General features: G+C 38.5%; 2 protein-coding genes across 2 annotated transcripts; both read right to left on the reverse strand.

Annotated features, from left to right (window-relative positions):
* Positions 1-13,228, reverse strand: LOC140924779 (uncharacterized). The gene is made up of 7 exons (XM_073374773.1): positions 12,509-13,228; positions 11,860-12,109; positions 10,788-10,796; positions 9,781-10,557; positions 1,985-3,188; positions 718-968; positions 1-414 (listed from the first exon to the last, which is right to left on the reverse strand). The coding sequence occupies exons 1-7, from the start codon at positions 13,171-13,173 to the stop codon at positions 148-150; spliced, it is 3,423 nt and encodes a 1,140-aa protein (XP_073230874.1). The 5' UTR covers positions 13,174-13,228; the 3' UTR covers positions 1-147.
* Positions 13,229-13,960: 732 nt separating this feature from the next.
* Positions 13,961-18,501, reverse strand: LOC140923915 (uncharacterized). The gene is made up of 2 exons (XM_073373932.1): positions 17,308-18,501; positions 13,961-14,475 (listed from the first exon to the last, which is right to left on the reverse strand). The coding sequence occupies exons 1-2, from the start codon at positions 18,497-18,499 to the stop codon at positions 13,961-13,963; spliced, it is 1,707 nt and encodes a 568-aa protein (XP_073230033.1). The 5' UTR covers positions 18,500-18,501.
* Between the last annotated feature and the right edge of the window lie 3,024 nt (positions 18,502-21,525).

Below are 21,525 nucleotides of genomic sequence, written 5' to 3' on the forward strand. Positions count from 1 at the left end.
TAATAACTACAGACACACTAAGAACTAGCCCCGGATTCGCCCGGACCAATATTTCTCTCATGAATAAATGCGATTAAAACAGCTATCTGAAGTATCATTCTTACGATAACAGCGTGTAAGCTCTCAGATCCAAAACTGGCAGCTTTTTCAAACCGGAAGAAGGCTAACAAAGTGAAGCTCATGCACGTGACCCAGCACAAGCCGGTTGTTACCAGTATCATCATACTCTGGGCAAATTATAACGTCATTATGATGCGGCAGACTGCTGATCACGTGAATACATGTTTCAAAGCAGTGTGCGGCACCATGGAGAATCACGTGATCACCCCATGTACCATCTGTCATCATGTTTGTGAGGTAGGCATCCCAAGATGAATATCCGTCAACAAATTGGAACAGCTCTGTCCCATCTGGCTGCAAGAGAAAAATAAGGGCGCAGCCGTGCTTATTCGGTATTAAAACTCTTGCTTTATAATCTGGAGTCCATGAATATGCGGTTCTTATTGGGGACAGAATTACAACACAGATTGCGTAAAGTCGCATTTTTAACTGCCACATGCAAGTGTTACCTATGCCAGATACAATGTGTCAAAGTAGTCGTTTGTTTCTTTTGAATGTCAGAGTTGTTAAAAAAGCATAGAAACCAGCAGAACAAAAGACGTTTTCTGACGATGTTGTGACAAACTATAATAAAGTTACTGGTAATATTTTACTTACCAACGTGGGGTTGTCTCTAAGAAAACCAACCACGGTTTGCCGTATCTCTTCATGAGACATCCTCATTCCTTTTACGACACCAAGCTGTTCTGAAAGAGCAAAAAACATGCAGTTGCCCTCTCCTTGATTGTCAGAAATCACAAAGCCTTTCTCTTGAGCAGTCCTCTTTAAATTCAGCGACAGTTCAGTTTGGCTGGTCTCTCTGCGTGCGTCTAACTGGATTTGCTGAAGTGCCTGGAATGTTAAGTCACCTGTAAATAACAAAAGTACAAAATTATTCCCAGTCAAGAGGTGTGGTGCTTATAAATTTCAAGTTTCAAAACAACTCATCAAGTATTTAATCCGAGACAAAAACAAAACGAGAATAATTCATCCGAGAGATAATTTTCCTTCATTAGTGGAGTTTAGTTTCCTGGTATTCGTGCTTTGACTTAATAAGGATATCTTGTTTAAATACGACCACTGTGAATAACCTCCTCCTTGTACGTATTACCGAGGTTCGACAATAATTAAAGGTCACAACATCAAAGGTATTAATCGCTAAGGTAATATACTACTCAGTGTTTATGTATCTATTTAAATCTGAGACGCAGTTGTTAGTAAAGTGTCTGAGGCAGCCCTGTGCTGTGTGATATCCACAAGATTCTCCTTGCTACCACTGTTTTTCCTTCACCGGTTCAGTTACAGTTATACACCTTGCCATCAAGAGCGGAGCTGCGCTAATTTTGAAGTTCTGGTGGTTGATACTGTGCCACTGTCCTTAAATCCCTTGCGAGAGAGGCCTTGGACCCTTCCTGCTTGTACGAGATCACCAAAAAAGAGCTATCTTGTGATACGTTTGCCCCTCAATCTGACGACGTAATCTAACCAAGAGAGGATTTCCTTTTTTGCCTTCCGAAAGTATTAATACAAGATGCATTAACCAGGACTGCAAGATCGGTGGTGACTCTGTCTTGCCATTGGTTACCCAACTCGATGAATCGAGCGAGACCCTCCAAGTCTAACAACCCAACAGAAGTAAGGTCACGATTGCAACGTCATAGAACGTCCATGTAATGGACAAATGCCTAACCTTCAAGTAGACCAACATGTATCTACAGATGACATTTCAGGTGCGGTGGTCTACTGCAGTTTAGTGCCGGCTATACCTCTGACTTGTAAAGGCTGACAGTCAGTCCAAACATAAAATAGAATAAATTTGAAAACTACAGAGTTTAATTATTAATTATAACTTATTCTTTAATTTAAGATAAGGTTGATTACTTACCATAAACCATCTTCCATATCTTTTCAACAAGCAGCCGGCACTGTCTTTTCCAGCTGAACTTCTCTTCATAAACTTCTCGCAGTCGTCGGATTTCCTCAAGCCGCCGTATCCTTGGTTTTTGACGGATAGCATCAATTGCCTTTGCCCATTCCTTGGGGTTATCGGAATCGATCACGACTGACTTTCCCTCAGTAAGACCACGCAGGGTTTCTCCGAATCCGGAGTTTCCACCAACCAGAATAGGAAGACCAGCTGACATCGCTTCCAGTGCTGTCAAGCCAAATCCTTCAGCTCTTGAAGGCATGATGGCCACATCGACTTCGCAAAACAACTGTTTCAATCTTTCCTTGTTTTGTACAAATGATCTGACAATCAGCTGGTTCTTTGAAATGCCAGTTTGGAGTAAGATTTCTGCGACTTCATCCTGCTTTCCATTAGGAGCTCCAACAAACAGAAGGCGGTAAGAACTATCCTGCAGCTCAACAATTGCCTTAGCAGCAATGTCATACCCTTTGAGACTAAAGTCTTCAAAATCACCACGGCCAAAGGTTAACACTTTGAAGTTCGCACTATCTTGTTTAGCATGTTTAGTATCTGAAAACTCTGCAAATGAACCTGGTATTAATTGAAAGACATATCGATGAGATGAGCGCAGTTTGGACGAGAAGGCGTCCTTCAGCTTGGGTCCAACTGCCACAACGAGATCTGCAATTTCGCACAAGTCAACTTCAGCTCTGTTCTTTCCTTCCCCTTTAGCAATGGCGTTAGCATAGTTCTTATGCATTGCCAGTTCTTCAGGTTCAGTGTGCACAACCTGTATCCACTTGCAACAATGATACTCTCTGATAATTTGTGCTTGTCTACCGAGCTTTGCACCATGACCAATCACAACTTGAATGTCAAGATCTCTTGGTGGAAAGTTCAACCAGTCAAGAGGATCACTAAAGGCTGGACGACGCTGTACTTCCTTAATGGCAATGTTTTGACCTCTGGCAGTTCTTTTGTCTTCTTCACCACACTCAAATTCAGGTACAAGAATGGTGACTTCTACGTTTGAGTGTTTTGCCAAATGCATAGCAAGCGTTCTGTTTATTGTTGACAAGCCACCCTTAGATGACCCCCATTCATTAGCCAGAAGAGAGACTTTCAAGATTGAACGCCCTGGGTGAGTTTGCACAGTATCAGGTGATGGAGTATACACTTCCTGTAAGGGAAACAAAACACGCATTCTGGAATTGACCATTTTTACATAGACCATAATGCATCTTGTTATATTCCTAGACTTTTACTCAACTAAACAGGGACAGCAATTAGCTGATTCTTGGTCACATGGCCTTGACTAAAATCAGATGTGTCCCGATCGTGATATATTAAGCAATGTACCCCGCTCTGGATACATTACAGCACGTGATCAAAGCATGGTCGAAAGTGGCGTCACAGCTAAAGGCGGGAAAACACTGCCAGTTTTCTTTTTCGTGAATGAACAGAACAACACAAACATGAAGCCTCAAGCTAAAGGCAACGATTTTCAAAGTTATCCCAGAAGAGAAACAGCAGCTAGTGGAGGAAAAAGATGCAGATAATGCAGGGAAAGTACTTTGTAAATCATTCATTTAGTGGCTTTGAGAATGAAATTTGTGTTCTTACTGAAGTTAAGTACCGAGTCGACTGTTTTGATTCGCTCCGCTTAAGTGTATTTTTTTGTTGCTGTTGAAGTACGTTGAAGTGAAAGTCTAGAAATATAACAAAACATCAAGAGTCATAACAGGACAGAGAGGGAGTTTCCCAGTCACGCCTTTGGGATATCTTAATTTCAAAAAAAATATTTTTAGAACTATGCGGACCATACGGAAACAGTTTCCGGTAAACTGGTTGACTTCCCGAAGATTTAGCGCGCCAAAGCGAGGCGGGGTCAATAAATGAAAAAAATGGCTGCCTAAGTGGAGGGACGATGTGGAGGGTGTGTACGTGATAAATTGTCCTTCTTCAACGAAGAACCTACCATAGAAACTGGTTAAAACTTCTACACAAACGGATCCTTTACAAGAAACGGTAGAAATACAGTTAAAGCGACCGCGTGGACCATGGTTTTTGTTGGAACAGCTGGAAAGAGGACAAGTAGCATTGCGGTCCGGATAAGCGTTGAACACAAAATGCGTGAATCCTACAAAGACGACCGTACAAGCGACCGTGTGGTCGTATTTTCTGTTGACAGAGGAAGGAGAAAAACGTATAAAGGTTTCGAGTATTTTTCTCAAGGACATGACCAGTTGACGATTTTGACGGATCAACTCGTGTGAAAATCGGTATGTGCAAAAGTTTGATCTTCACAGAATTTTCAAACATTGCAAATCAAATCGCAGCTAAAAAATCCTTTCGCAAACAATGGCCTAATGGGTTATTATGGCTCTTGAAAACATTAAATGTCAGGTCCCTAGGGAAACCAGTTAGTTTTGTTTTCCCTCGAGTCCTGATGTTTCCCGAGACGAATGTTTCCCTTGGGATCTGACATTAAGTGTATATTGTTTCCCCCCGCCCCTTAAAAACATTTTCCATAACCATTGTTACCAATTTCTCCTGGGTATTACATGCAGTCGTCCCAAGAGAAATCGAAGACAATGGTTATGCAAAATTTGGGGGTTAAACAAGCTGCATTATGGCCTATGTGAAAATGGTGAATAAACAATTCTACCTGGGTGCCTGCGATTGACATTTCGATTTAAAGTTTGCACTACATGATATCAACAAATTAAAGATGCCAAAAACAGCTAAGCAAAAGCATGTTAAGAAGAAACGCGACCTAGGATTTAACGAAGTCATAAATACCAACTCCTATGCCAGCAGGTCAATAATTGTGTCTTGAAAAAGAACCCTTACATAAGTCATGTGAAATGTGAAAGCTTTTTGTTCCATATGACAATTACGATGCGAAGTTTAAACAGCAAAGCAATGCACGCACAAGATTAAGAATACATCAGGCACTGTACGATACACAAGGAGGCGGTGTGATCGAGTGGTTAACGTGCTGGACTTGTAATTCGGAGGCCCCGAATTTAAGTCCTCCCCTGACCGCTTGCTGGATTTGTTCTTGGAAGTCCCGAGTTCAAACCTCAGTCATGCTTGTAAATAGCCAACTGGTTTGCCTTCAACCACTACGGAATTTTTTAACCATGTTATCTTTTACTTAAATTATTTGTTTCATTATCCCTGAGAGGCCCCACAAGAGGAGAGGATCATTAATAATTATTATTGTCATTCGTCAAAGTCAAATGCTAAGAGCTTCTAGTATCAGCATTTGAGTCATTATATGGCACCAATTGACCTTATAAACTCACTTAATTTTACTTTATTTCTTCTAGTCATTTCCTCTCTCCTCTTTTTCCTACGGAGATTCATGTGCTAGGCCACATAAGAGGTATACACTATGCATCATCCTGTAATCTAATAACTGTTCAACTGTTTTAACTGTTCAACTGTTTATTAATTATCACAAATTTTACAGAAAGCAATATCCACTGCCCGCAGTTAGCAGGTTAGCTAGTCGAGGCGAGCAGTGGTTACACGTATGTAACACATATACAGATAGATCACAAGAAAGACTAGAGAAAAAGAGTAATTAAATAAATAAACAAATAAATAAAAAATAAATTCAATTTAATTAAGTTTACAATCATGGACATTGCAAATATAAGAAGCCGAGTTTTCAGGAAATTTTTGTTAGTAAGTCAGGTAAATCAATATAATCATTTTCTTCTGAAAGTATTCGGAGTAAAGTGTCGTGGACATTGATTTTAAAGTTATTTTTGGACATTTGACGCATTTCACACGGTAAACTATTCCAGATTTTTACACCATATCTTGAAAAAGACTTAGTTTGTTTGTCTAACCTTGAGTGTTTAACATAATAGTCACCTCTTGAAGATGATCTTGTATTATATGAATGAATATTAGATTGGGAAGCAAATAAGTTAGATATGTTAGCAGGTGTTAAGCTGTTAGATATATCATGCATTAGAATAGCAACGGATTTAAAGTACAGTAGATCTAAGGGAAGAAAGCTAGAGGAGACAAAATAAGGTACTGCATGAGAATTGTAGTCACCAAAGAACATGACGCGGAGGGCGCGTCTTTGAAGAATAAGAATTTTGTTTTTGTAAGTTTTAGCAGTTTGGCCCCAAGCGACTACGCCATACAATAAGTAGGACTGAATAAGAGATATGTATATGTGGTGTAAAGTATTCAGGGGTACAAAGTGTCTAAGGCTGGCAATGATGCCAATTGTTTTACTTATTTTTGAAGCGATGTGAGCGATATGGTATTTCCAAAAAAGATTTTCATCAATAAGCACACCTAGATATTTGACATAATTTTTGCATTCTAAAGAAATGAACGAGTTGTTATGATGGTCAAACACTTTCAAGTTGACTTGGTGATTTTACTTTTTTTTTGTCTTGGTCTAAAAATGACAAAGTTAGATTTCTTTTTATTAGTGATAATTTATTTGCGATTAGCCAATTATAAACCCTAAAAATTTCTGCATTAACTGTAGATTCAAGCGATTTGAGATTTTTGTCAGCATATAACAAATTAGTATCATCAGCAAATAAGTAGAACTTCAATTTATCAGAGCTGTTAGACATATCATTAATATAAAGAACGAATAGTAAGGGTCCTAGGACCGATCCCTGTGGGACACCTGATAACACTACTTCATTTTTGGATATGTTTTTGGGACCAATTTGTGTTATTTGTTGACGACCCACTAGGTATGATGCAAACCAATCATTAATTATTCCACGTACTCCATAATGATTTAATTTTCTTAATAACATTGAATGATTTACTGTGTCAAAGGCTTTTTGTAAGTCAATGAACGCACCACATGAGTACAACTTCTTATCCATGTTAGTTTCAATTTCATTAATTATGTCTAAAATAGCATGCTCAGTAGACCTTTTTTCACGAAAACCATATTGTGAATCATGGAGAATATTGCACTTTTAAATAAATGACTGGAGGCGATTATACATCATCTTTTCAAAGACACGGTTAAAAATGGAGAGAAGCGATATGGGTCTATAATTGAAGGGGTCAGATTCATTGCCACTTTTGTAAATTGGAATTACTTTGGCAAGCTTTAATTTAGATGGATAGGTTCCATATTCAATTGATTTATTGATAAGCATAGATAGAGGTTGACTTATAATATGTTTAGCCGATCTTAGAATGCGAGTGGGAAATGAATACAGCCCGTGTGCCTTGTTTAGTTGAATAGTCATTATTTCAGAATCAATTTCAGAAGGAGATCCAGGGTTAAAAAAGAATGAACTAGCAAAGTCTAACTTTGGTAGATAATCAGTACATTGCTTTGGTGAGTTTGGCATTTTGGAAGCCAGGTTACGTCCTATTGAAGAAAAGTATTTATTCATTATGTGAGGAAACTCAGAGGGATTTTGTGACACTAGATTGCTACTCGGGCATTTAAGAGAGATTATATCTTTGTGAACTTTGTTTTTCCATCCTAAAAGGCTGTTGATGCCCTCCCACATTTTTTTGGTTTTGGTAAAGTTTTCTTCAAAATATTTGTGAAAATACATCTTTTTGCTAATTCGCGTGAGCATCAACACTTTGTTCCGATAGAGTTTGTAGGCGGCGGTGTCGCCCGAACAATAAAGATCATTTTTTATTTTAATCGATTTCCTGATCCCCTTTGTTACCCAGGGTTCTAATAATCTCTTTTTCTTACGTTTTGATATTGGCTTAAAAGGTGCGTGCTTATTGAGAAGTTTGTTCAGTTTATTGTAAAACACAGAAAAAGATTTGTTTACATCATTCAGTCCTGAGACTGCGCCAGTTAGGTCAAGTTGGGACAGTTCGTTTAAGAATTTTGCCTCTGAATAATTAGAGAAGTCACGGAGTAGCATTTTTGTACTTTGGAGGTCAAAGAGGTTAGTTAAGAATACAAAATTGAGAAAAGTGATCAGTTAGATCTGAGAATATATTACCGCTTGTTATGGTATCTTCTAGATTGCTAGCAAAGATGTTGTCAATGAGTGAATATGAGTTATGGTGTACTCTTGTTGGTTTGTCAATTGTCGGGGTTAAGTTGAAGCTTTGCAAGGATAAGATAAAGTTTTGGGCGTATTTGCAATCATGAAAGCGAAGGAGATTAATATTAAAATCACCCATCAAAAAGATCTGCTTGCCAGAGGCGCTGAGTTTTTCGATTGTTCGATCAAAATATTCCTGAAAAAGCTCTGGGGAATTATGCTGCCTATAAACAACTCCGCATATTATATTTGCATGTTTGGGTAGGTGTAACTCAAACCCAAAGGGCCTGAAAAGCCTCATTAGAACATTTTTCGATAATTGTGTATTTAAGATTCTCATCAATATACATGCCAACACCTCCAGCTGAAAGAGGTGTTGGCACATGTTCAAAGACATAGTGGGATATAGTAGGATTGAAATCCAGATTATCACATGCAGATTTTATTCTAGTTTCTGTGATACCTAAAATATTGAAGCGAAAAGTAAGTTCACCCAATAGATGGGTTTGGAAATTTTCCAAATTACGTTTTAAGCTTCGGATGTTAGTACGAACGAATGAAAAACTAGAATTTGAATAGGAAGACATATTTAAATGTCTTTTTCATTGGGAAAAGCTGTGTGGAGAGTAATATTTACACCTAGTGGTTGGAGTATAGGCGCTAAGGTCGTCAGATTTCTTGTCTAAAAGACTATTTTGAGAGAATAAATCTAGATCGTGAAAGCTTGGTAAGCGATCAAGATATTTTTTAGTGGGAAGACAAGTATCGAGACTGTTATTGAACTGACCATGAGAGGATATGAGATCGCAACTTGCATGAAAAGATTTTGTTGAAGCTTAAAAGAATAGATAGACGACTACATATTTAATAACATAATACTTGAGGGTATCTAACTTCCCCTATAGGCGAATCTTTGCTGACGTCATTGTTTACATTTTTTCTCATTAGCATAACTCGAAGAAGCAGTGGCCGTACATACGAACTAAATTCAAAAGTTGAAAGAGCTCATTAACTTATTTTTTATTTTACCAGCTTTTCTGGACACAGGCCTGCCTAGAGGGAATGTGAACGAACGGGACTCAGGTCCCATGCGAGGTGCCACCCCTAACGAATCCCACAACCCGTAAAGGTTGACCACACCACCGGGGTCTACGACCCCTACTCTTTTCGAATATAGTGATGTGGGTTCTTTTACCTCCCACAAGAATAAATCAGTGAAAGTGCTGTCCGAGAAGACTAGAAAGTCTAACCATTTGCAGATCTCATTACAAAGGCAGCACTTTCTTGTCAGTTATTTTAAGAGCCTGAGTGTAGGTCCGGCCAGGATTTGAATCCGCGACCTCCCGCTCGGTAGACCGGCGTTCTCCCAACTGCGCTGTGCAATTTTCAGTTATATTAAAAGCAATATTGAAGTAAATGTCAGCTATCTGAAACTGTGCAGTTGCTGGGTGGCAAAAAATATGATGAGCCATACATTCTTTGTAAAATTTCGAGTTTTTAAAAGAGAATTTCTCCGAAACCATTCGGTATATCGGGTCAGCTTTTAAGAGATAACTGAAATTGTTATGGTCTTTCAAAATCCAGGGGTTTTATTTTATTAGCTTCATCAGATAATGATGAGCATATGTTCATGAGGAAGAAAATGTTAACAAAGATTCGCCCATAGCATGATTCTCTTTTAGATTATTTGAATGAAGCGCTAACAACAGAATTATTTACTAAAGAATGAATTTTATTACCACCTACCTCACTTGGTACCTGTGAGAACCATTTTTCCTGTCCCCTAACCGTAAGTAACTCCACTGAAGGTTTCTTTTTGCAAATCACTGGCTCACCGTGCTTTAACTCCAGGAGGTGAAGACAGTCTTCATTGCCACATGCCGTCTGATTATGGCCTGAGCACTCTTGCAGCTGACAGTATGGGCAGGCCACCCGAATCTCGTACTGCACCCCACGCAGATACAGCAGATCATGTGACAAATTTTGTAGAGTTGCCTTCACAAACTCGCGCACCTGCATCGCTACCTCACTTGTGTCCTCCACTGAAATCTTCTGACGCTGGGTTTTTTGCTTGACGAAAAACTTTATGAACTGCTTCTTACAAATAAGAACTAAATCACAAATAATTTTCCTCCCAATGACGAACCATGCTCCATTTTGATATAGGGTAGGGGGCTGAGCTGGACCAACCTCAGAACACCACCTGACCAGTCGAGAAACAAGCCGTGTGAACAGGCCATGAGGGACAAAACCAGTAACAAAGTAAACATAAAGAGGACAAGGGTCTGAGCTTGATGGTACCATGGCACAAATGGAATCAGGTGGCATTTTGAGCTGGCATGGCACAAAATACTTTACATCAGTTTTAGAAGGTGAAAACTTTGCAATCAAACCAAATTGTTCCATAAGGTCCAGAATGTCAACCTTTGCAGCGCCATTCAGAAGAAACTTAGAAAACACATGATAAAGCAGTTCCATGCTGAGGACACCGCTTTCTTTAACTTCCTGCCACAGTTTGGAAACCTTGTTGAACAATAAAGACGTTTTTCCGAATATTCTGATTAAATTGAGGCCATCGTCGATATTTTTCTTGACTTCTCAAAAGCCTTTGGCACCGTAGATCATGCCAACAATACGGTATTCGTGGTTTAGCGCTGGACAGGGTAGGAAGTTACTTTTCAAGCAGAATGCAATATGTTGAATTTTTGATAATGACCATCGTTCGTTAAGAAATGAAATTTTTGGTGGGGTACCTCGGGATTCTATACTCGGGGATTTATTATTTTACATAACCGACATTAACAATACTTGCAGTTTATTAAGTTTGATGTTTTCTTGCCGACGATACCACTGTATTCATGCCACATAAAAATTTTTCCCAAAACAATCAATTCCACTCTGACTCACAATACTAGAAATTCCAAGGCCTACCATCCACCCTTTTGTGGAACATACACAAAAAAATTTCAATTTTTTTTTTTCACGGACCCATCAACTCTCGATCTCTTTCTTCCTTTAAGAAAATTCTAAAGATTACATTTCAGCCAAATTCATTGTGTGGCGCTGCGCCTTTTGCTAACTTTGATGAAATTTTGGGTTGTTCTGTTCATCAATCACCTTAGTGGACCTCTTAAGGAACACATGTTCACTTGAGTGACCTTAAAAGGCCATCGTTTGTGATTTGTGACTGGTGGATTTCGATCCGTTTTCTTTGTTTTAAGGTTCTTTGCTTGTAATCGTCCTGTTTCGGGCAATATAAATCGACTTGTTTGCTTCGATGATTTTTCAGATCTTCCTTACGAATGTCTACCCCACTTGCAACAATAAAGCAATGTCTGGCTCCTTCCCTCGACAAAATAAATTCCAATCACCACCGTGATTTCCTTCGCTATTCTTGAACAGTCCATAGTCATTATCAGTTTTGTTTTTGCGGGAAAAACTAGGTGAACGCGTTACACTGTGATCTGCATTAACCCCGCCGCAAATCAAATGACTCGATGAACAGAAAAATGGAAAATCTCTTCGAAGTTTGCAAAACGCACGGCGCGATACTACGAATTTGGCTGTAATAAGCAAATTCGAATAACGATCTTTTTTGTTTGCCATTTTAGACTTCGCCCCATTTTTTGCATGGTTGGATGTAAACAAATATAGCCCGTAGCTTTGATAGATCTTATCTCTCATAAGCTTTTCATAGTCTCTCTTGGGTCTTCTCGCCACTTCTCTTTTGCCATTGTGTGGAAAATAAATAAATAAATAAATGAGCTAGAAGAGAAAGCGCCTGCAATGGTTCAAACCACTAACCGAATGTCTTTCGGACCTTACCATTTCATCAAAAGGTGGAATAGTAATGAGCTGCCTGAATAGGTCTATTAACCACTCAGCGCTCAGAATGACTGTGCTACAGTGCTTGATAATTATCCCCAGGTCATGATAGAAATCCACCATGGTATTGAACTCATCCTCGTCATTTATAAAGCAGTTGTCCCTTGCATAGGTTTGAAGTTCCTTCACGTTCAAATAGTAAACTTTCTTGGAAAGCAAAGCACTAAGAACCTTCTCAAAGTTCAGCCACCTAGTTAATAAGAGAGATGAATTCAATTTTTCATATCATTGAGCAGTAAACTTGAAGCGATTTATGTGCAGAAGTATGCAGACAATTTGAAACGGGAGGATAAACATCAAAGAAGTTAACTAAAAACTACCAGTATTAGGGCTTAAGTTATTTATTGTGGAAACCTACCGTAAAATTCCAAACGTAAAAATCCTGTTGTAACGGACCTCGAGTATAACGCTAAAAGAGGCGGCCGGTAATAAGTCCCGAAAGTAACGTCCAAAAGATGATTGAAGCTAAGGAACCCCAAAAAAATAGCAGGCCCACTATACGCCAACCTCTCCCACAAAAAGGAACAGTTAGTTAATAATCATGGGAATCCTCGGCAAAAGCCCTGTTTTCTTTTATTCACAGTCTTACCTCACCGGTATCATTTCCTTCATATAAGGCTCCTGCCTCAACACTTCCATGATTTTTTGTTGTAAAGCTTGAATGTCATCAATGTTTTTTTCTTTTCTGAAAACCTTTTTCAACCTCCTCTGAATTAATTTTGCAGTGTTGTCAATGCTGAAGATAGGCCGCACCACATGTCCTTCATAGTCCTTACCAGCAATTGCCTTCTGTATTCTTGATTTCATTGTTGCAACGTCTTCAAACGGTTTGTCAGCATGGGTACCTACAATGATCACAGGGGGACGCAGATGAGGCAGCTTTCCTTCTGCATCGTCACAAGTTCCTCTTCTCATCTGTGTGATGCTATGCACTGTAGACAGCCAAGATAGCAGATTCTCCAAATTTGTTTCACCAGTTGGGTTGTCCAACGTGAAATTATGATTTCCTTGTCTCACACATGGTTGGGCAGTGTCATGCAATGATTTGCTGAGGTTACAAACCAAGATATATATTGCACGTGATGTTAAAAATACAGGATGAGATGCATAGTACAGCTGTTGTCCAGCAAAATCCCACAGTTCAATGCTACTAACGGATTTTTCAGTCACACCTTCACCTTCTCCTTTTACATACTTTATCCACTCCTCAGTGTGTTTTGTGATCTCGTCAGGAGGTGAAGTAGTATCAATCATTAACTCATGTTCAGGCTCTGGTGATGACAGTTTACTGACACTATCTATCTTTGGATCAGGGGCCTGTAACGGAACATGAAAAAGAGAAAGAACTATAACTGTTGCTGGTAAATTCTAAAAGACAATAATATTATTTATCCAAAACAAGACCGACCAACTCAACCATAAGAGCATCATCATTGGGTAAAAGGGCATCAACTAGGAGAGTATTCTAGAGTGCAAGCAGTCCCTCTTTTGCTCTAAAATTTGTTTGTGGCGGGTGCCTCAACACGCTGCTTGCAGTTTAAGAGTATTCAAGAATGCAAACCCGTTTCGTGCTTGGTAAGGAAATTTTATGCATAAAAAATCAAAAGGTGTCTTTTTTTTTGCTTCTTGTAAATAAGTTGTAAGTTTGCTTAGGCTAACTGATAATGGAGATATATTTGCATTCAAAAAGTTTCTTAGAATAAAAGTAGCTGAAAAGTATACTGCGGTTTCACAAAGCTCAGTGTCAAACAACTTTTGCAAATGTTGTGATTTTATCTTAAATTCAAGAGTTTTAATTCTACACTTTTTCTCAAACAATAAGTTCTTTTTTAAGAGTCAAAGTTACCAAAAAAAACGATTAACTGCAAACGACGGAATTTAGAAAACACTATGGAGAGCGGTTTTTAAAAGATACGGTGTTGGTCAGCGGATTCACTGGGTGTGATTAATAATATGAGGTTATTTGGGTGAGCAGGGCTTTAAAGGTTCTTTTCAAATGATCAAAGAGTTATATTTACATTAAGATGCTTTAATTTTATAATTATGATAAGTAATACTTGATAAGTACAATACAAATGCGAGGATTAAACTGGAGACAAACCTGCTTCAAAAATGAATCGTCCCTCTTTTCACCATCAGTATCTCCAGCCTCTTTCCCAATCTTATAATTTTCATTTGCAAGCTGGTCACTGTCGTGTTTTTCCTCCTCCTGGACACAAAAATGACTAGCTGAAATACAAAGCTTTTCTACCACCATCTGTGCCACATCTTTAGAACAGCCCCACAACTCTTGCTCACTCTTATCAATGGGTTGCCAGTTCTTAACTTCGTGAGCATCCACTTGAAAGATTGACGGATCCACTTCAATTCCTTCTGTACTATTTTCTTTAGGATCAAATGGCAGACCAATGAGAGATTTTTTTAAACTTGTTTTTCCTGCCCTATCCTGACCAATAAGCAATATCCGAGCTCGTTGAACATTAACAGCTCCATCTCTAAGAGCACGTTGATAACAAAGCTGCGCTCTTTCTCCTCGTGCTTCTATTTCCTTGGGAGCTACAAAGAATACAAAATTTTAAAATCATGAGTCAGACATGCCCCTAGTAAATGGGTTCTTTTACTTGCCACGTCAGTCTTTGTTTATTAGAACCAACCGGTAACCTACAGATCATAGAGACACAGTTTCACAACACACTAATCCCTACAAGTTCAAAAACGGCAAATCTGCATGCTTTGTTCAAACTGACAGTGTGGACATTCGAAGCAGGACACTCGAAAGAAGATGTCCAATCACAACGTTCTCTGAAAACAAGATTCTCACGTTTTTTTGCATACGGGACTTCAACAACATCCATCCATTTGAGGCCTGCTTCCTGAGAGGTCACTGGATAAGTTCAAACGGTAAAAAGGTTTCAGCGGTCGCATAGTTGAATACTTGAATTTTATTGCAAAAATTAGTCTGTCTGCAAAAAAACTTTGGAGTCTTTTATTTTGAGGAAACGTTGTGATTGGCGCACAGGTGGCCTAAGCTCAGTATGAGAGTTTAATCATTGATACATGTGGTTTCACATTGCGTAATTGCCCCCGCAGGGATTTCGCCCAGAAGGCGAAATCCCGAGGAGGCACTCTAGTAACTCGCGCGTATATTAAGGAAAGTATTTACAGTTGAAATATACAGTCATACAGTCAATAAAGAAAAAATCTCGATTTGCTTGAACAGGAGCCGCGAGGAATCGGTAGGTAATGATGACGTTTCTATTGTTTGCGCCCGCAAGTACGAAATGGTTAGGATTCATGACGTAAAACAAAAAATCCCGAAGGAACAGCTTACAATAGGTAGATTTTGTGACATTAATTGTGCAGTCACACTTCGCTACTCTTTTGCGTTACGTGTTAGCAGTGACATTCTGTGGAGCAGTTGTTATGAAAGTTATGGACCAAAAGACACTCGTTAAGCGCAGATGAAGTTATAAGGTGGGTCAAGGTGCGTAGAACAGTGTCTATTTTAACACTACGTGAGTTTGCCAGACACGAGTTCACAAATCTTTGATTGGAAACCTTCAGCTGAACCTTGCCAGACACTCTTTCTCTCTCTTTGACCGGAATAAGACTCGGCCCAAAACAAGGAAGACGAGTGAATGATTCAACGGCTAGCTTATCACTAGCAGAACAATAGACGATTACAGAAATTTGCCCGACAATCAAATTCTGTGCTGACTTATTCCCTGCTCACAAATGTCCTTCCGCTATAAAGTTTAAAACTAGAAGTTCTCATTGAGAAGGGAAGTGCTGCCGTTAGTTGCGAAGCGAATAGGACAAAGACAGTTTGTAGAACAGTTGAACATATAAATTCTTTTTTATTAAAGTCAATAACTTAGACTTGCTGGCATTATGAAACACTCAGAGTGTAATATAAAAAATGAACCGATCACGATGACAAATATAACTCGCTAAAATTCACGAAATTTTAAAACAACAGCAGTGCTTATAGGCTGTTCTGTTCAAAATTGGTACGATAATTCAGTTTCGATAAATTCGATATTTATCGATAAAATCGATAATCCTAATTTAAACATCGATAATTATCGATTACTCACACCGAACTCTTTTATCGAATTTTATCGAATTTGGAAAAAAATAAACGATTTTTATCGATTGTTATCGAATGTTATCGATTATCGAATGACAACGCCGGGGACTGTTTAGCCTTGCCGTTTCTCTTACAGTGGAAACTCGGGGTTAAAGAAAAACGTTTAAATCACGATGGATCGGGAAAATAACTACACAGCAAGCAAAAACACGTAAAGTGAATAAGGTAAGGTGTATTTTATTGAAAATTCCAGCGAGTATTTACCTTCTTCAATCTTTTACCTGAATTCCCATACAAATCCTTTATACATATGTATTCACGGCCATTTGTAGTAATGATTTAGAAACGCTAATACTGATCTTGGGCCGCTTGTGATTGGCGGAGAAATTTTGGTAGTCACGTGACCGTACGTCCATCCGTCACTCCGTTCGTCGATCTGCACCACAGGGTCACCAATGTGAAACTTTCTAGCTCATGTGATTGATTGTAGGCGTAAGTTTATTTTTGTCAGCAGGAATTAAGTTGGTTGTTTCTTGGTTACGGTGAAAGGTGAACTCTCTCAGAGGGCCGTTTCCTGAATTTTTCCTTGCCTCGTGCCGCTTAACTTGTTTTTGGAAGCCAATACGTTTGACTTTATTTTACTTCACTCTTTGATTACAAAAGCAACTTGTAAGGAGATTCTGTTTTCAAGCAGTATTTTTCAAGGTCTTAGGTCTTAGATTTCGAGACACCAATTGCCGCCGACCTACCATAAAGTTTCCTAACTTCGATTACAGAGTTTTCCTTCGATAACCCAAACCAATTCACAGGTATGACTTAAATAAATGTCTAAGTGCGTGCTATAACTCGAATTTGTATTATACCAATGCGTGGTTAACTCAGAACGTAGAGGGCGAAATTCACTAGGGGGCGAACTCACTTTCGGTCTTAAATCACAAAAGTCAGTCAAATTTTAATGCTGCGTAAATCAAATAATTTTCAAGATTAAATAGATAAAATAAAATATTACTTCGTGTGGTCAAAGTAAAGTTTTCAAAAACAAAAATGATTCCGTGGCCTTTTTCCTTATGGAAGATACTTGTTTGCGTTGAAACTGCATACATTTTTTTTTTAATTTACATCAAACTGATTGGACGGCGCGTGTCTCTGATCGCTAAAATGGTTGCGAACCCTCAGTCGAGCAGCACACTAATCTTTGGGCCTTCTGTGGTACCTTGGGTGTCCTGTCGCTTTCAGTCTGCATTTATGTTTGTCATGTAATAAGGGTTCAATTCAACTTAGTCTTTATTTGTCCTCACCTGCAATATCAGTAGACAGTCTTTTCTGCAACTTTAGAGCAAACTTTATTGCATCAACAGTTAAAGGATTACCACTCAGGTGCAGCTCCCTCAGCTCCCTCAGGTCACCAATCTCAGCAGGTAATTCAGTAAGATTGTTTCCATCCAAGTACAGCCATCGAAGCCTGTTCAGCTTCTGGATACTGGTAGGTAAACCAACCAACTGGTTGTTTCTCACACTCAGCTTCCACAGCTCCTTTAGGTCACCAATCTCAACAGGTAATTCAGTAAGATTGTTTCCATCCAAGTACAGCCATAGAAGCCTGTTAAGCTTTTGAATACTGATAGGTAAACCCATCAACTGGTTGTTACTCACTCTCAGACTGTGCAGCCCCATTAGGTCACCAATCTCAGCAGGTAGATGTAATTCACTAAGATTGTTTCCATCCAAGTGCAGCCATTGAAGCCCGTTCAGCTTTTGAATACAGGTAGGTAAACCAACCAACAGGTTGTTCCTTACACTCAGCTGTCTCAGCTCCTTTAGGTCACCGATCTCAGCAGGTAATTCAGTAAGATTGTTTCCATCCAAGTTCAGCTGTTGAAGCCAGTTCAGCTTTTGAATACTGGTAGGTAAACCAACCAAATGGTTGTTCCTTACATGCAGCTCAATCAGCTCCTTTAGGTCACCAATCTCAGCAGGTAATTCAGTAAGATTGTTTCCATCCAAGTGCAGCCATTGAAGCCTGTTCAGCTTTTGAATACTGGTAGGTAAACCAACCAACTGGTTGTGACTCACACTCAGCTGCCTCAGCTCCTTTAGGCCACCAATCTCAGCAGGTAATTCAGTAAGATTGTTCCCATCCAAGTACAGCCATAGAAGCCTGTTCAGCTTTTGAATACTGGTAGGTAAACCAATCAACTGGTTGTTCCTCACACTCAGCTCCCTCAGCTCCTTTAGGTCACTAATCTCAGCAGGTAATTCAGTAAGACTGTTTCTATCCAGGTCCAGCACTTTAAGACTGTTCAGCTTGTTAATGCTTGTTGGCAACTTAGTCAGCTTATTTTCCCAAAGACAAAGTTCCTGCATTTCACTCAGTTCGGTGACTGCATCAGGTACCCTGGATAGTCCTTCTCCACCCATATCCAAAGTTGTTAATCTTGATTCATCTTCTAAGTAATCAGCTTTCAATTTAGTACTGGAATAATCCTCCATGCTTAAGAGCAGAATTGTCCTTTTTATTACATAACTAAAATGATAATTTAAGAAAAATGTGTAGTTAGCATTTAACTAAACATTATTATCGGTCATTGTTTTTAAAATAATATCTGTGAATTTTATAGTGAAAAAAAAAAACAAAACAAAAGAAGAGAAATCTGGTGGTATTGTTATTAGTTTTCAAAACACTCTTGCATGACATCTTACTGTATTACACTGATTACTCAAGCTTCCTGCTCAGGGTAAGCTAGCCAGCATTTTTTCATGTTGATCAGTTCATAAAAAATGTACAAATTTACCCCCAAGAAGGTTGTCATGGGAAACAAGGTGACAATATGTTAACAATCAACTTCAAGCAATCAATTCCTAAATTGATATGAACTTCTGGAATCTTTGCAGAGAACTGGGTTTACAAAAACCATTGATTATTCCAATAGAACAGAGTGGACATTTGAAAATACCTTTACCAAGTCAATTTAACAGCAGAATGCAGAAATATTTTAGCTCAGTGCATGCTCCAGTCCTCCCACTAAAAAGTTTTTAAGATAAAGCTAACAGCAATGCTTATGGTTATTGCTAACTGGTATGCATCTTTAGCTTTCTTTTGTTCCATTCCTTTTGCTGCCTTTCCTTTAAATTTTGATTTTGTGTTTTGTGCAGGTGTACAGCTGTACACGCATGTGTCATACTTATCCCTACAATCATATATACTCTTAATGTAACCACCTAAGTATGGCTTCCCTAATCCTTTTAGCCCTGATTGGTTATTATGGGCAGCCTGTACTCTATTATTTTTTATTATATTGATTCATATTAAATTATTTTGTAATCATGCAACTGTAAATTGCTGGGTATAGGATGTTGTTGCTTCTCTCAAAAAAAGACCAAGCATGTCACCACCAAGCATGTCAGGTAGAAAAGCATCAATCAACAGCCACACATTAGTTCTAAGCCTCCCAGATTGTAAACATGGCATATTATGGGAGTCTTCTGGAAACAATGACCATAAAGTGTTTGATGACCTTTCCTGTACATCAGAGAAATAACTTCGCATCAAAATTTTATTGATACAATGTAAACCCCACCAAATTGGTCTTTCAAAATTGAGTCATTGCTTTTGACAGAACTGTTAATATTTGTATCTATCATTATTTGCAAGTTTTTTGCAACTACTTAACTGAAGGAAAATGCAGATGAGAAAATTTCAAGATTTTACAGGCACGCTTCCGATTCCTTCAATTATAATCCAAAAGTCTGGAAAGATAAAGTACTGTTCATGGTAAGGTCATTTTTAACCAATTTGAACCCAAAAATTGTCAAGGACTACATTTAAGAAACTCCTTATAGTGTAAAAATGATCAAAACCAAACAAAAGAATAAACAAATGAACATCTCTTCCAAGTACTTTTCTAGCGGTTTAAGACTGCATTTTTTAGTTTCTTGAATAATTTTTTTTTAACACGTACCACCACTTCTAACAGCATATTACATTCAATTTGTGATAAAATGAAGAGTACCATAATTACAGTACATATCTTAATCTTGAATAACACTACAGTTTGAGTTGAACAAGAACACTTTCATAAAAATTATAGATAGTAAAGAAAGGTCCGAATTGTGAGTGATGGTGAGGAGACCTTAGAAAGCCAAAGCTGCTTGTACTAGGAGGTCCCTCCCATGATTTGGTCATTGATTGAAATAATTTAGGACTAGGGGGCAGAAGAATATAATAGACTTCAGTCAGTTTCAAAAGTAAGAGAACAAACTTAAGTTACAAAGACGCCTTTTAAAATTAGCAAAAGTGGTGGAGCTTGAGAAAGATAATGAAAGGGAAGTCCAAATTTTTGGACCCAAGTATTAAGAGAAAACTAAGTTGTTTAATATTTGTACGGCAAAAGTGTGGTCTGTAATTTGTTACAAAACTGGTTGCACATGTGTGCACCTGGCCACTAGTTTATAAATAGGTTTAGAACATAGGCCGTGGAGTAGGGAGGGCAGGGGGGGTCCATTAAGCACCCCCAAACAAAATCTTTTTTGGGGGGAAGCCCCCCCCCAACTAAGTTTTGATGCCGAACACAATTTTACAGATGTATTTGACAATACAGGTTACATCGATGACTTCAGGGCGCACATTTTCTGCCCCCAGACGACTCAAGAACTACCTAAGAAGCACAATGAAGCAAGAGGGCCGCCTGAAGAACTGCCTTCTAGACGCTGTGAACAAACAATGCAAAGGGTATTTTGGAAAATTTGAGTAGGGGTATGGGTTTGGCTTAGTAGAAGATGATCGAGCCCCCCAGAAAGGAATGAACAAGGTAGCATTAAATGCTGATGAAAGCAGAACATACATTTATAATGGGGCAGTGTGAGCACGTACGATATTCCAAGTTATAGTTACGGCACATGGATAGCACTTTTTTGTAAGAGAAAAATTCTGTTCAAGTGGGCATTGTATGTGGATGAGCAGACAATATTACAATAGCTTAGGTAAGGATAGATAAGGGTATAATAAATAAAGGGATAATTTAGTGCTGGTTAGACAAAAGATAGCATGACCTTTAAATGATTTAAAGGTCATAATTATTATTCTTTTGGCTCCCAGATTTTGCTAATTTGCTACAGATAAAATTTATGTGTGATTTCCAGCAAAGTTTTCATGAGTATAGTATGCCTAGAAATTTAGTTTCCTGTTTTTGCTCAAGTTGCCTATTGTCAAAAAAGAGAAATATACTGTATTAATCAACAGTTTCTTTCATTGAGATTTGAATATGATTTAATTGGTCTTCTTAAATTGACTGATAAATTATTTGCCTTCATTCACGTGGCAATGCTATGGAGCTCTTTAATTCATAACTATCTGTACCTGGTTTATATCTGAATGCCAAAAATAAATACTATAGTATCCTCTGCTTCAGTTTCTGAACCTTGTGGAACATCGCATTTGAACGTTTCTTTAAACTGGACAAACTGCTAATGTTTTGAAAAGTAGCTCCTAATCCATTAATCAAAGGGGTTAGCCGTGA

This window comes from Porites lutea, chromosome 14, assembly GCF_958299795.1.
Source record: "Porites lutea chromosome 14, jaPorLute2.1, whole genome shotgun sequence".
Lineage (NCBI taxonomy): Eukaryota > Metazoa > Cnidaria > Anthozoa > Scleractinia > Poritidae > Porites > Porites lutea.